The following is a 14,512-nucleotide window of genomic DNA, read 5'->3' as shown; positions in this document are numbered from 1 at the left end:
CAGTGCTCTTGTGTGTTTCAGTCAAGTTCACCTCCACACCTACGAACGGCAACATGGAGCACCAACAGGAGCGAAAAAAGTCGTCAGATTTTGGAAGCTGCAAAAGTAAGTGTGTATTAAGAAATAATCACATATTGGCGTCCTGTTATTCAAATTAATTAATATAGGGTAACAGTGAATTCCCCTTCCACAGCACTTACAGGTGACAGACAAACGGACATGTTGGCACGGAAATGCAGGCGGGGGACTAAGCGCAGACCCAAAAAATGTGGTGAGTACGGTACCGTGTTTTAATGATTACTTAGTGAAACTTTTCATGCTTGGATGACATGAAACCTTTAATTTTTTTTGTTTGAAAATGCTGACCATTGTTATTCTTAAGATGACAAAACTAAACAGTGTCATATCTGTGAATCAGTTTGGTGTTACGCAGCCTTAAAGCTGATTTAAACTGCTGCATTGAATCTACGCTGTAGTTACATCATAATTGCAAATCCCTCTGAAACCTTATGCCGTAATCTAATGTACACCTACCTGGAAATGTAACCGCATGTTGCGTTGACACAGACTGTCTTATTGCTGGTCAAATGAGTTTTCTCTGTCAAATTGGGTTAGGGGGCTGAACTCTTAAACTCTTAATGGCTTCATTGCCTAATGGGCGAAACGCTAAAATAAGACTCCTGAGAATTTCACATATGTTATGTGACTTGAATAAAAGAGACATTCGTTTTACAAGAACTTGGGTTAGGTATTAATATTAACTCCACATTGAAGAGTTTAACTGAAAGCTGAGTTACATTTAATATTTCCAGATAAAACGAGTAACTGTAACGAAGTTGGGCCTTACAGAAACTTCAGTAGTGCATTAAACTGTTCATTTTAATCCTCCCTCAGCAGTGTCACACATTGCTGATTGTATTTGATTAAAAGCAGGTGCTGGGCGCACTTTCACTGTAATTTGTTAGGAGGTGCTGCCATACAGCAGCGTCGTAACATGGTGCCACCATATTGAGTGGATTAGAGGAATTACTGCATATTCTCCGGCCTGTGGAGAGTCCCTGTGGCAGATGTGTGTTGGAGCGTGGGTAAACAGCTATGCTGGCACCAGTGGGCTCTCGGCCTCAGCTGGGATGACAGCCCAGGTATCTCGTGGGACTTGTAGTGTCAGACTGGATCCCCAAGTCCACCTGGAGACTCTGCTGTCATCGTGGCTGCCATATCTCCTTGGGTACTCCTGTTGACATTTGATGTTCTACGTGCGTGCCCAGAGAGCCATCTTTAGGTTACTGGGATTGTCAACACTGAATGCTAAATGTATGGTGTTTGCCAGTATTGCCCAGTGAGGCACATTAGACTGTTAACATAGCAGTTATCCCACATATTTTACAAGGTGTTCTATTGAATAAATAAAGTTTGCTGCTGTGTCTTTTACACAGCTGAAGGAGGTGAATTCAGCTCAAATCCTGTCTGCGATGCTGTCTTACGTGTGGCCGAAGGATAGACCCGACCTGCGAGCCCGTGTTGCACTCTCTCTGGGCCTGCTCGCTGGATCCAAGGTAAGCTTAATTTCTCTTTTATTTATTTTTATACATATCATATAAAGAGAATTTAATTAGTTTGACTGGTGATTAGCCACATTACTTGGACTTACCTAACAACAACTGATATTTTTATCACATTACTTCTGCTTTATGCTTTGTGGATTTGTTCCACCCTGAAGAAGAAGGTTAGCTAACAGCTAATGCCCTCCCTTGTGACATTAGGAGCCAGATATTCTTAGATGAAAGCAAGATACTTTGACAAAATAAATTCAGCTGATTGTAGACAGAGTTGTTAACTAGCACAAAACCCCTGCAGTCTTCACTCATCATATATTCCCACAGCTTCAGAGTCATTCTTGCATGTTGCTGCTCATTTTAATTTGTTACTGTTTTCAAAAGAGATGCATTTTAGAGAATTGGTAATTGGAAATGAGGATTATTAATTTCTCCCCTGGTAGATGTTTTAGGCAAGGACATCATCAGTATGTTAAGAAACAATTCGGTAAATCATGTACGTGGCTTTTCACAGTGAAACACAGTGACGAAGAGAGGTTATAATCCAAGGTTACCACTGGCTTCAGTTAAATCCACCATTATTAGTTATAACAGTCATCATAAAAATGTGTATTATATTTTACCAAAAAAAAAAAGATTAATCGAATTTGCAAATAATTTCAGCTCTGTTTAATTAAAAATGCTAAAGACAAGAAATCAGTTTTAAAAAGTGAGAAATTGTGTTTGTTTTGTTATGCATGCATGTGTCTTTTTTCAATATAATGTATAAAAACATGGGCAAAAACTTGAATGAATGCTAAAAATAATTCACACAAATACTAATTTGGCTTTTTGACAGCAGTTCAAGCAAGAAGTTTAAAAAAAATTTTTTTTTCTCAATATATAAAATCCAAAATATTTGATATTAAAATATTAACAGAACCTGGGGAAATCTGTGTGCAAAACCAGTGTTGAAAAGCCCTTTGTTTTTAAACCAATGTTATTGGTGTTACAGCAATGCTTGAACATTCTGATTGGCCTGGAGCGTTATGGCATCAGGTTAAGAGGGGTTACCAGTTACACTGTAGATTTCCTGCTGATTTCAGGCTTAAGAGAGGGCACAAGGGTAAACGTGCCATATCCACACTTTCTTTTTGAAAAGTTATGCTGTCATTAAACTAAAAAACGTTCACAGATTTCCAGAAAAATTGAATTTTTGAAATTCAGTACGTGCAAAAATGTAAGATCTGTGAAGCAAGTGTCATGAAAAAATGCCAGTGTCAAGCCAAGTCATTTGAATAGGTCTAACAAACTCTGTGTTAGGAAATGCTTGGTTTTATTATTTGCCACCAGCTTTTTTTTTTGGCACTGTTGTTGTAGGATGAGACTGAAGTGAAAAGCCTGATAATGTGGATGTGAAGTGCTCTGAAGCCCAACAGATGAAATTAAGCATATTAAAACGCTAATCTTTTTGACATATATATATTTATTTATTTTAAGAAAAAAAAATGTTCTTGCTTAATCAATTAACCTCTCAGCTCTGACCACCCTGTGTTTAAACATCATGAGTACTCACAATGGGTGATCACCTTTTGGTAAAGATCCCATGTGAAACTAAAACAGTCATGCATTTAAAACAGCGTCTTATGAAATAATTAATGGCATGCACCAATCATCGCGTGATGCATTCCCTCTTCATTTGTTGATGGTCTCTAATTTACACCCTGGAAAACAATCAGAAATTCACAGCTCCTCAATAACCGTGTCCTGCTGCCACTCAGCATGGCTCCCTCTAGTGTGTGCTAAAGAGGAGAGAGCTCATACATGCAATCCAATCTTCTCCTCCCTTTTTCCTGCTTGGCTGGAGTTAACCTTGATTTCTGCAGTATGTCTGTTTGAACTAAAAGCACCAGCAGTGTGGATGCAATTTTTAAATCAGCAGAATAATTATGCGGTTAAAGTGCATCACACCTCTGCAAGGGACATTATCGGTGACATTTTCATTTCAAATAAATGATTATATACTAGCTCTTGTTTTTGTTGCCCTCAAAGAAAGCCTTCTCTTTCTGCATGCCTTGCTATAAGCTTAAGCTAATTCTTTGTAGCCCGAAGCCTTTCTCCGCTACTTGACACAGCATCTCTATTATGGGATGACATACTGCGAGGTACAGATTGACATAGTGTCAATTTAATCTCCAGCATTGCTCGTTAATGGATTTGAAGAGCGCATCCAACCTTATCATGTATTAGTGGTAAAATTGAGGACATGTTTTGGCCCTGTGATAATAGGCTCAGGCTATTTTTGTGTCATGTTCTGTTGTCTTGGTAGCAAAGTGGCAGATATTGTTTTTCCTTGAGGGACTCAGAGGACTTCTATTGTCTGAGCATAATACCCAAGAGTATTAAGCAGGAACCCTAGAGATGTAGCTTTTGCACTTTAAATGGGCCATTATTAGGTGTCCTTCATACATCAGAGGTGGCACAGGTTTATTTCACATATGCTGGTCATATTTTATTAAATTTATACCCCACAGAATTCGATGGGGTAAAGGAACATAAAGTAACCCCCGTGTTAGAGGTTGAGATGTTCAAATGAAATGGTTTTTAAAAATGAAAATGCTTTGCTCTGTGATGCCGTGTTTTCTGTCTGTCCTAATGCGCAGCGGACCGCCCAGCCTGAGTCACACAGCTGTCCCTGTGCTTTTAATTAGCCCTAATAACCATTTCAATTCCATTAGCAGGAAGCACCAGCCTCCTCTCCAGCACCAGCACAGCCAGTCACAATGAAAACATATGCATGCATGCACACTACCCAGCATACCATACCATGCATACACATAACTGAATGCACCTGAATGGTAATCTTGGTTTTTACTTTGTAACAGTGGAGTTTTACTTTCTAGACCTGTGAGGTTTGCACACACAGAGACACCACAGAAAGCCAGAAAAAGAAGACTCTGGACACATATGTCAGTTTAATAGGCTATTTGAAACTGTTTCCTCCTCTGAGTGTTTTGTCCCTCTCTCTCTCCCTTCCCAGCTCACCAATGTGATGGTGCCCTTCATGTTTAAGTATGCAGTGGACGAGCTTAACCAGATGTCGGGACACATGCTGAACCTAAATGACGCGCCAAGCACTGTGGCTACCATGGCAACGGCCGTGCTGATTGGCTGTAAGTCCCAGACTTGTATTGCACTGGCAGGTGCCGCGCTCATCAGATGGGACTGTGGGACTGCCTATTATCTACAGGCTGACCTTTCTCATCACATTCATATCAATGCCACGGCACAACCTCTGCTACTCGCTCACATTATTTACATTATGAGCTTCGTTCTGTGTCTGAGTTCCTTTTAATCCTCACGACCCTCTCGTGAGTGCTGAGGACGATCATGTATGATACCTGTGAGCTCTCAAGGCAAACAGAGGTGAATAGATTTATAAAGCAGTGGAGAAGAAATTGCAATGTCCTTTGAAAGTGGTTAGGTAGTTATTTTTTTCGTGCTGTGGCGAGGCCAGGGTTGCTTCTTTCACTTCTTTTTTTGGGGTCACCTTTTTCTTCTCTTTGTCTAAATGCTTCTGTGAGTACAAGAAAAAAGTCAGGAGTGAGATGTGAATGTGACGTGCCTTCCTGATTAGCGTAGGATTTCTGGGAACTGCTGCTGGAAAGCAGTATAAAATGAATAAACATGACAATACTAACAACCACTGTAAGTCACTGTGGCCTTCACTAAGATCAGCTTGTAAGCTCTGTATGCTAGCCCTGTAGCCACTTGTTCTAATAAGCCCACTTAGGTCTTATACACTAATACTACAGTTGAAGCACATGACGGGGGCTCAAGATGAGATGAATTGGGGTGACAAAGAAAAATGAATGAGGAAAGAAAATGAGGATGCTGTTACAAAAGGGAGATTTCATTTTTTTAAGATTCTTCTTTGTGACACAGAGGACACAGTGCTTGTAGGTTGCAGTGTCTGGTGTAATTTGGCTGAAAAGGGTGCACCGTGCTCATCCTACCTTGTCAGATGTGGACACATTGTTCATTAGATGAGCATTTCTATTTAACGCCACATTACAGCCCCACGAAGAGCGGCAGACAGAGCGATTATTGCCCTGACTTTGGTCTCAGCAGATGTGCCATGTATTCACACAACTCAGTGAAATCACCACAGGAAGACCACATGTCATTCAAACACAGACTAATATCAATTTGTGACAGTCATGCTAGCCATCTGCTTGTAAAACAATTTATGAGCAGTGTGAGAGCTCAGATGAACTGACTTTTCTTTTTAGTATTTAATTGGAGTTGCTATCGGACTGAACAGCTCAGTTTTCTTGCTGTATATTAATGATCCTTTGAAAAAAAAATCTTATTATTGGATAATTTCTTTAACATAAAGACATGCTTGCTTCCACTTCTCTCCTTCACTGAAAGTCTAGACGCTGCATTCAAATTAAGCCTGTTTATTGACAACTTGATCACACCTTAACATTTCATTCTTATAAAACCTTGTCTCTGTTGCTCTGTTCTGTCGGTATACACGCTCAATGCCTTGCTGAACACTCGGATACCCTCCCTCCCTTCAGTCTGCAGTGAGCTGGCCCGCTATAGTAGTGAGGCTTCAGACAGCATTCTGCTTTGTAATTACAGAGGGGAGACTGCTGCTGTAGCATTGCAGGGCTTGCAGACCAGAGATGATGCGAAAGACTTGTCTTGCCACCTCATACGATCCGTCTCCTCAGAGTAGTCAATGAGCCTAAAACCTGTCTAGTCTTAAGTGCCTCAATGTGCTGCGTTCTGTTTAATAGGACAAGACAAGTGTGGGTCATATTCTTGTTTTGCTGCCTTTTAACAGTCTCCCGTGCTCAGGATGGCAATAGTTTCTCACTTTCTGCAGTTTAAACCTCCCTGCTTTTCACAGCAGGTGTCCTAAACTCTCCATCTCCTCCGCTATCCCAGATGGTGCCTCACGGGCTTGTGCAGCCTTCTTCAACGAGCTGAGGAACACCGTGTTCGGCAAGGTGGCCCAGAGCTCCATCCGACGCATAGCAAAGAACGTCTTCCTGCACTTGCACAATCTGGATCTGGGTTTCCATCTCAGCCGACAGACAGGGGCGCTGTCCAAGGCCATCGACCGCGGCACGCGGGGGATCTCTTTTGTCTTGAGCGCACTCGTCTTCAATCTCGGTCCCACGGTCTTTGAGATGGCCCTCGTCAGTGCCATTTTGGTGAGTTATAGGTGTAAATGAAGACACAAACTACCACACAGTGTGCTTATGCATTCTTTTTCAGCTTTTACTTCTTATTGGTGTTGCTGTTTCAGTGATTGATGTTAACATCACCTTGCCACTCCTCATAGCCGATTTCCCGGAAATTAATTTCACAGATACTATCTCATTTACATTTTAAATGGAATATGAATCCCTGTGAACTTTTGGTGGGCCCATTAGTGCTAATGATGAAACCTAAAGCTTTCTTGCATCTTAATGTCCTCCTGTGGAGTGTGCCCTAAACAGATGCCCCTTCTTCCACTGAAAGATGGGCTCATCTTTTAGTTCGTGCTATTACTCCACTGTGGATGATCAGATTGCCTGTAACAAGCGCAGACTCCACTGGCCAAATAGCTAAAGCGTCATCATGAGTACTTCTTGTCTTTTCCTATTCATTTGTAACCATTGCTTTCACAGTGGAATGATCAAAAACAATACCCTCTGAAAGTACCGTGTGACGCTAATAGATTGGTCTGATGTGGTCTCTTGACTTTTATCACAGTGCTGTTGAATTACAGCATGTAAAAGATGCTTCTTCCTGCCTGTGCTTTTCTCCTCTGCAGTATTACAAGTGTGGCGGACAGTTTGCAGCAGTGGCCTTGGGTACCTTATCAGCGTATACCATTTTCACAATTCTCATCACACAGTGGAGGTAGGATTGATGTTTTTTCTGCTTTTTTTCTGTGTCTGCCTGTTGTTCAGATTTGTAATCGCTTCAAAGAGATTCGGTTAACATTTCTGTGGCTCTCTGCATTGTAAAAATGCTCACTTTGAAATCCACAAATCAGCCACGATTAAAGCCATCGACAAATTACATAAGATTGATTACAATGCAGTGTTCTGCTGTGAGACCTTGGGTCCTAGCATCGATGTGGTTGTTTCTTAGAAAAGTCTCAACCACTTACAGAATGTTTTTGAAATTGGATGAATATGTTAAAAAAATGTTTCTTGGTACCAGAAACTTTTTGATTTCCAATTACAACCAGTTTGTCAGACAATGTTTATCTATTTGCAAACAAAGTCTGCACAAATTCAGTTGGTTAAAAGGACTCTGACTACAAAGTGGTAATCAAAGACCAGAGCACACAACTGGAATATTTTGTGGCTACACTGAAAGCTATGAAATATTAGCTCTTTGCTCCAAGAGGCTAAGCCATCAAACGATAGTCGATGGTTTCCCAAATTGCCTAAATTTTGCCACCAGCCAAGTACAGCCTCCTTGTCAGCACCTCTGTCTGATAGTAACGGCCTCACATTGTCCACCCACGTTGGATAAACTGCTCATTAACTGCTAGAACATGACAAAGAGCCTCTTTTTAAAACTTCTCAGAGCCCAGTCTGTTCGAATGCTCATGAGATGTATTAAAACAAGCCTGATCCGTGGCAACACCAACCCATTACACATAAGGATTCGCCAGAATTTGCACCAAACTCCCGTTTTCTATCATTTTTGATAGGAAAAAAAAAAATCCAGTCACTGTTTTGATTTTCAGTTTGTCGATAATGAAATGCATGTAATAGCATTTCATTTTCAAAAGCAACTTCATCGTGGCAATAATGAGTAGACCAAATTTACAAGCTGTGCATTACTCACATTAAGGACTGGAATTACCAGTCACACTGAAGCTATTATTTCAAAGTAGGAAGATTTCTCCCAGGGAAGAGAGTCAGCAAGACTCTACTCTATTAAGAAAGAACTCCTGTGAACATTTAATTGATACTGTTGCATGTAAATTACTTAACCAAATAAATTTCAAATATTTACTTCAATGGAGCTCCAACTGCCAGTGTCACAGTCCGGAAAGGTCCATGACCCGGGTTTTTGTACTGATGCAAGTGACTGCCATGTTGTTCATGTGTCTGTGCACACAGGACTCGTTTCAGAATAGAAATGAACAAAGCAGACAATGAAGCAGGCAATGCAGCTATTGACTCGCTGCTCAACTACGAGACTGTTAAGGTGAGTTTTAAATGCCCCACACACACGCACCTGTACACACCTACCAAATCTGCTCCTTGAGCTGACTTTGACCAGGCACATCGATATTAACAAATGTGTATGTCACCATCTAAATATTTATATTATCTATTTGAGGTCTATAATACTTGAGGTCTTTTGCATTTCTACTTGAATATATCAAAATATTTGATTAATTCTCTGTTGGTTATTCCATCAGCTATTTTCTTTTCAGCTCTAACACATTATAAAAGCATAATTTCCTGTGTTTTTACTTTTCTCATATTTCTTTGTCTTCATTTCTTCCTCTTAATTCTCTGCGGCACTCTTCTTCTCAGTATGAAATTGTCCACCATTTCTGTAAATGTCACTTCAGTAGCTACAAACAATGAGACATTTATCACCGGACACTCAGGACTATTTTCACGGTTTAGTCAATGGCCCAAATTGTGTCCCAATTATAGTTTTGGACTGAAAGGTATCTGCCACTGGGGGCTTTAAAAATATAATAGAAATGTCATCTGAAGTCCTGGGTGGTTTATGAGTGAGAAAGAGTCTCACCTGCCTGATGTGATCAGTAAAGATTACTGTAAACTTTTCTCAAGGTCACATTACCTTAAAACTCTATCTCGTTCAGTTTTAAATCTCTTTTTAGGCAATCTTTTAGTACACAGCACAAACACAAACATAATCAGTGTCGCGTTTCATTGCTTCGTTGGCCGTTGCAGATATATTTTAGATACCATGTTATTTTCTTTGCCGTATTATTTTGCGTCCTGTTTTTCTTAACGTTTTGTTCTGTGTTATTTTGTGTCATCTGTGTCAATGCGGCCGGATTTAGCATCACTCTGAGCTGTGAGTGTGCATATGTAATTAGATCTCCGCCCACTCAGAAATCCGTTCCACTTTCACAAAGGGCTGGATGAGAACCTGAATACGGCTCCTTGCACTGCTTCGGTTTGTCCTCCATGCGCTACTTTCTAGTCTCGCTTATTTGGTGCATTTCCTTATATGCAAATCAGTGGCAGGTCTGTGTCCGCACAGCACCACTGCCGTTAGCTAGAGAAGCAAATCGCCCACTTAACCAGAGCAGAGAAACAATGATGCAAGCTAAACAAACAGCCGTGCAGCAACAATATTAGGTAATTGGCAGCAGAGTTGAGGAGGATTGTTATGATTATATTGTTGTTTTATGTGCCGAATTTAAGAGATGTGCAGGAGAGTGCTGGTGGCTGAGGCGCTTTCTTTTTTCCCCCCCTTTAAACGATAGCTGTATGTCTTAATCAGAATTAGTGCTGCTTGTGTGGTGTAACACTTAAAAGAGCTATGTGCACTCCGTTAGTAATCTAGGTGTCTGTGTAAGCTGCTACAGATGTAAACACAGAGGATGATGACAATGTCGGTGATGAAAAATCTGCAGCAATTCTTGTTTAACTTGCACGGGATGTTTAGGCTTTTCTCTCTCTTTTTTTTCTTGTTCCAGTTGTCGAATAGTTGTAACATTTGTTGTGATTCTGCTATTACTGTTTTACTGCCAAATCTTCACCATGCAAAGATAAGGCAGCTGTATTGCTTTCCACATCCTTTAAAATCTAACGGGAGCAGATTAAGAGACAGAGACATGAAAAAGTGCTTTAGAGGCCAACTGAGACCCAGACTATGCCCAGAGCGGTCACAGAGAACAAATGCAGCCTCGAGGCAGGCTGCGCAAAAGTGTCTATCTGGCCGACACGGCTCTCCATGCTTCCTTAACCTTTAACCATTACCATATTTGAGTCTCTCCCTCTTTCACTCTCGACTTACTCTTTCATTCCTTTTGTGAATGTTCTCATTGTCTCCGTGGCCTGTGCTCTGTGTCTTAATACTTCTCATCTCTGCTGCAGTATTTCAATAATGAAAAGTACGAAGCTGAAAGGTATGATGGATTCCTGAAGATCTATGAGTCATCCTCTTTAAAAACCACGTCCACACTCGCCATGCTCAACTTTGGTCAGAGTGCCATCTTCAGCGTCGGCCTCACCGCCATCATGCTGCTCGCTAGCAAGGGCATTGCAGCAGGTGAGTGTGGAGCTTGGAAAGGTGATACGTAAATGTCTGTTGTGGGCTTCCGATTTCTTTTGAGCCATAAATTGAATTGGATCCATGTGTAAAGGTAAAAAAAAAACCCAAAAAACTTGCTAGACTGACTTGAGCTGAATATAACTCTTCATGCCAATGATTTGTGGTAAGAACACAATGGAAATAGGGTTTAGACATAAATAAGTTTAAACATCTCAAAACAAAATCAAATGGACCGATGAAACTGGAAAAGAAAAGTAAACTCTGCCTGAACTGCATAATAGAAACTAAATGAGAACAAAACACAGCAAGCATGAAAAAGTGGCATGAATAGGATATAAAATAGCTTTGATGCAGAAATTGAAATCACAGGGGGTGGAGATGGTTTGTCTACTTTCTCAGCTTGAAAGAAAGAGAAGGAGGAAAAAAAGGTTTGGCTGTTATTTATTTTTTTGGATCTTGCATCCAAAGACGCATACATGATACAGTAGAGCGAGAGCATGTGCATCGCTGTAAGCTGTTCTGTTGCTTTTCTATAGGTACGATGACGGTGGGAGACCTGGTCATGGTGAACGGGCTGCTCTTTCAGCTCTCCCTCCCTTTAAACTTCCTGGGTACAGTGTACAGAGAGACCAGACAGGCCCTTATAGACATGAACACTCTTTTCACTCTGCTCAACGTCGACACCAAGATAAAGGTAACTTATCGGCCTGTCACGCGCTTCTTCACATTTATTTTTTCTCCTCCTGACGGTAGAGAACGGAATAGGTGAATCAGAGCAGAATAAATGAATCTCCACAGAGTTGAATCTTAAAAATTGAAGATAAAGGCAAGTCCAAAATGTGATGAAGCCTGTTACCCATCCATTTTCTCCAGCAGATTTTAAAAAAAGAAGCGAGCGGTAAAAGATTTTAACAGCAGACTGAGTTTCTCTTATTGCTGCATGACTAACCTATGCACGTGTTGTAAAAAAAATGATAGGTTGCAGTCAAACATAGTAATTACGTGCTTCATGTGACTCAGGTGCTTCCTCGTCTATTGCCACTTGTAGTGCATGACATTGCTCGCTGCATTAATGCGATCAGTTTGGGGATATCATGGGAATTTCTTGTGGATCTATCGGCTGCTTACTTAGTGATTTATTCAGTGTTTTTTTTAATTAGAGCATCCATAATTTAGTCTGAGTTTTGTAGTATATTAAAAGCTTTCTTTAAACCCCCTCCAAAAAAACTAGGCCTTGTTTGCCTTGTTTTTATAGTTAATTTCACTCCAGTGTTTCAGTTAATTTGTTGTGTTGCAATTATCTGTTGGACTACACAAATGATAAACTTGTTAACTTGCCTAATATTTGTGTTGTGTTCCAGCGCAATTATTGATTATGACTAGTGGTAGCAAAACAGACAGAAACAAAGGAGTGTCAGTGGGGAGAAATGAAAGGTCAAACTGCACTTAAGTGAATGGCTTTCTGTTAAAATTGCTACACTCATATAATTTTGGTCTTTAGTGATTACTGAGTGCGCTTTCAAAGCACGGTATTGGTCTGTCTCATCCTGTGGTTACAGGAGAGGTTGAAGAAGCTGGCAGCCTCTTAAAGTAAATTTTTTGCCTTGTTAATGTTTTTTTTGTTGTTAACAAAAGCCACTTCTGCCTGCAGTGCAGCTTTCTCAGTGTCTCCTTTATTGTTCCCCTGCCAGCTGAGGGTGCAAATAACAATTCTATCAGTACTTCCTGAAAAATGACTAAAATAATGAAATAATTGTGGGATTAATCTACCACCAGTGCACAATTTCATCCTATAGAAATTAGGAACGTTTAGACAGATCCTGCTCTTTAAATTATAAAATGCCCAACATTTGTACAATTTCTAATCTGCAAACCTCATATTTATTTGATTTTCTTATTTCATGGGATGTTTCATTGTATCGATCGTTTTCCTTTCTTTGTTTTAGACAGCCTATGTTGCGTCAGAAGAGTGCACTTAAGTGCAAATGGGCACCTCCTTCCTAACAATACAAAGGCCATTCTCATCTGCAGCCTGTAATTACAGTCAGAGAAATGAATCTGTCCAGTTACTTTTCTCTCATCAGTAATATTCCTCTCCATTGTAATTCCCAGTGGAATGGCGCTGCCCAGCAGGCCATTACTGTCTGAGTATGTGGGGGTTTTGTTGGGGTCTTTTTTTGGTAACACACTGGCCAATTATGTAGATGTAAAAAAAATTTAAAAGTCTCCCTCTCTTGAAGCTGCAACACTAAATAAAAGACAAATTATTTTGGCTTTTTTCCCATGTCGCAGGGTGTGAAATTATCATCTGTTTATACTAATGGACTGAGAGTTATTTGTATTAATTGACTGAGGTGGATAGTGTGTGATTATGTTGCTATTAGGTGGTATAGACATTGAGCAGAACATGCTTTTACTCTGAAGCTAAGGACAGCGTTTTATTCACTGCTGACCTTGGCTGCATCGCCGCACTGTGACTGAGCTCAGTATGTACCAAAAGTTTTCACGCCTATTGATCCTTCAATCACTGTGAAGGGCAGCGTGTGAAGATTCATACGGCCTTTTTGAAACGACCTCTCAAATTTGCTGTGAATGTCTCGCTTTATGCAGTCCATGTAGGGTCCGTGCTCCAGCAGTATGCCTCTTTACAAGGTGTTGGAGTAATGTTGCATCATGTTAAGCCTTCTCTGCCAGTGGCTGTTCTGGATCCTTCCTTCTTTTTCCATTTTGCCTGTCTTAACCCTCTGATGGTGCGCTCTAGGAGAAGGATCTCGCCCCACCATTAACCATCACACCACAGGAGGCCACCATCCGCTTTGAGGATGTCTATTTTGAATACCTGGAGGGCCAGAAAGTCCTAAACGGAGTGTCCTTCGAAGTACCTGCTGGGAAGAAGGTGGCTATAGTTGGCGGCAGCGGGTCGGGGTAGGTAACCTTTCCGAGATCTGCGCTGTACGTTAAACCTTTAACCCAGCCCGTGTCATCTTATTTGCATGTCTTAGACAGTCTTATCACATATCATCAGTAGAGTGGGGGGTGTAGCTCCCCCAGCTCACAGACAGAAGGATGCTGACGATTGGTTCCATGTCTGGTTGCAGGAAGAGCACCATTGTGCGGCTTTTGTTCCGCTTCTACGAGCCCCAGCGGGGGAACATCTACATAGCGGGGCAGAATATCCGAGACGTCAGCCTTGACAGCCTGAGGAAGCTTTTGGGGGTTGTTCCTCAGGTATGAGAAAATCCATCACAGAAATAAACAGAAATGAAAAAGTGTTTTTATCAGCCACACAGAGATTTTTATTTATTTTATTTTGTGTTTTTGGCGGGGGTGGGGTGGTGGGGTCTGAACCTTCTCCTCCTCAGAAGAAGCACATGGACCTTTTGTCTCTAAGTGGTAAAGGTAGTAATATATTGTTAGTGATTAAGCACAACAAGGGGGCAGCAAAGAACAATGTAACATTAACCATTAACAATAGCATTCAGAAATGAGCTGAATTCAGTTTGGTTTTCACTGCAGTGAGCTCAGAGGCTGATCTGAACAGATGGTACATGCACATATTTTTGTCATTTGCTTCCTTCACGTTCTCCTTCTTTGTAACTGCAGTCTTCTGTTTCTTTCACTGCTGCAATTAAAAAAACCCCAAAAAAATAATCTCTGAAGCCTTATTTTTTTCTTAACTGTGTTTCTGT

The 14,512-nt window shown here is 40.8% G+C and overlaps 1 protein-coding gene across 1 annotated transcript in view; it reads left to right on the top strand.

Annotated features, from left to right (window-relative positions):
- Nucleotides 1-14,512, top strand: part of abcb7 (ATP-binding cassette, sub-family B (MDR/TAP), member 7) — a 28,033-nt gene that overhangs the window by 1,560 nt on the left and 11,961 nt on the right. The window contains exons 2-12 of the mRNA XM_085291980.1: nucleotides 22-105; nucleotides 194-271; nucleotides 1,437-1,556; nucleotides 4,576-4,708; nucleotides 6,495-6,763; nucleotides 7,369-7,457; nucleotides 8,678-8,765; nucleotides 10,646-10,820; nucleotides 11,360-11,517; nucleotides 13,585-13,748; nucleotides 13,922-14,051. Coding sequence (XP_085148106.1) covers nucleotides 22-105; nucleotides 194-271; nucleotides 1,437-1,556; nucleotides 4,576-4,708; nucleotides 6,495-6,763; nucleotides 7,369-7,457; nucleotides 8,678-8,765; nucleotides 10,646-10,820; nucleotides 11,360-11,517; nucleotides 13,585-13,748; nucleotides 13,922-14,051 — 1,488 coding nt within the window. The remainder of the gene's footprint in view (nucleotides 1-21; nucleotides 106-193; nucleotides 272-1,436; nucleotides 1,557-4,575; nucleotides 4,709-6,494; nucleotides 6,764-7,368; nucleotides 7,458-8,677; nucleotides 8,766-10,645; nucleotides 10,821-11,359; nucleotides 11,518-13,584; nucleotides 13,749-13,921; nucleotides 14,052-14,512) is intronic.

Source organism: Mchenga conophoros, linkage group LG2, assembly GCF_057382185.1.
Source record: "Mchenga conophoros isolate Kocher_MC1m ecotype Shallow Benthic linkage group LG2, M_conophoros_male_GT1.1, whole genome shotgun sequence".
NCBI lineage: Eukaryota > Metazoa > Chordata > Actinopteri > Cichliformes > Cichlidae > Mchenga > Mchenga conophoros.
Note: the sequence above shows the minus strand (reverse complement) of the source record. Positions and strands in the feature narration are given on the sequence as shown.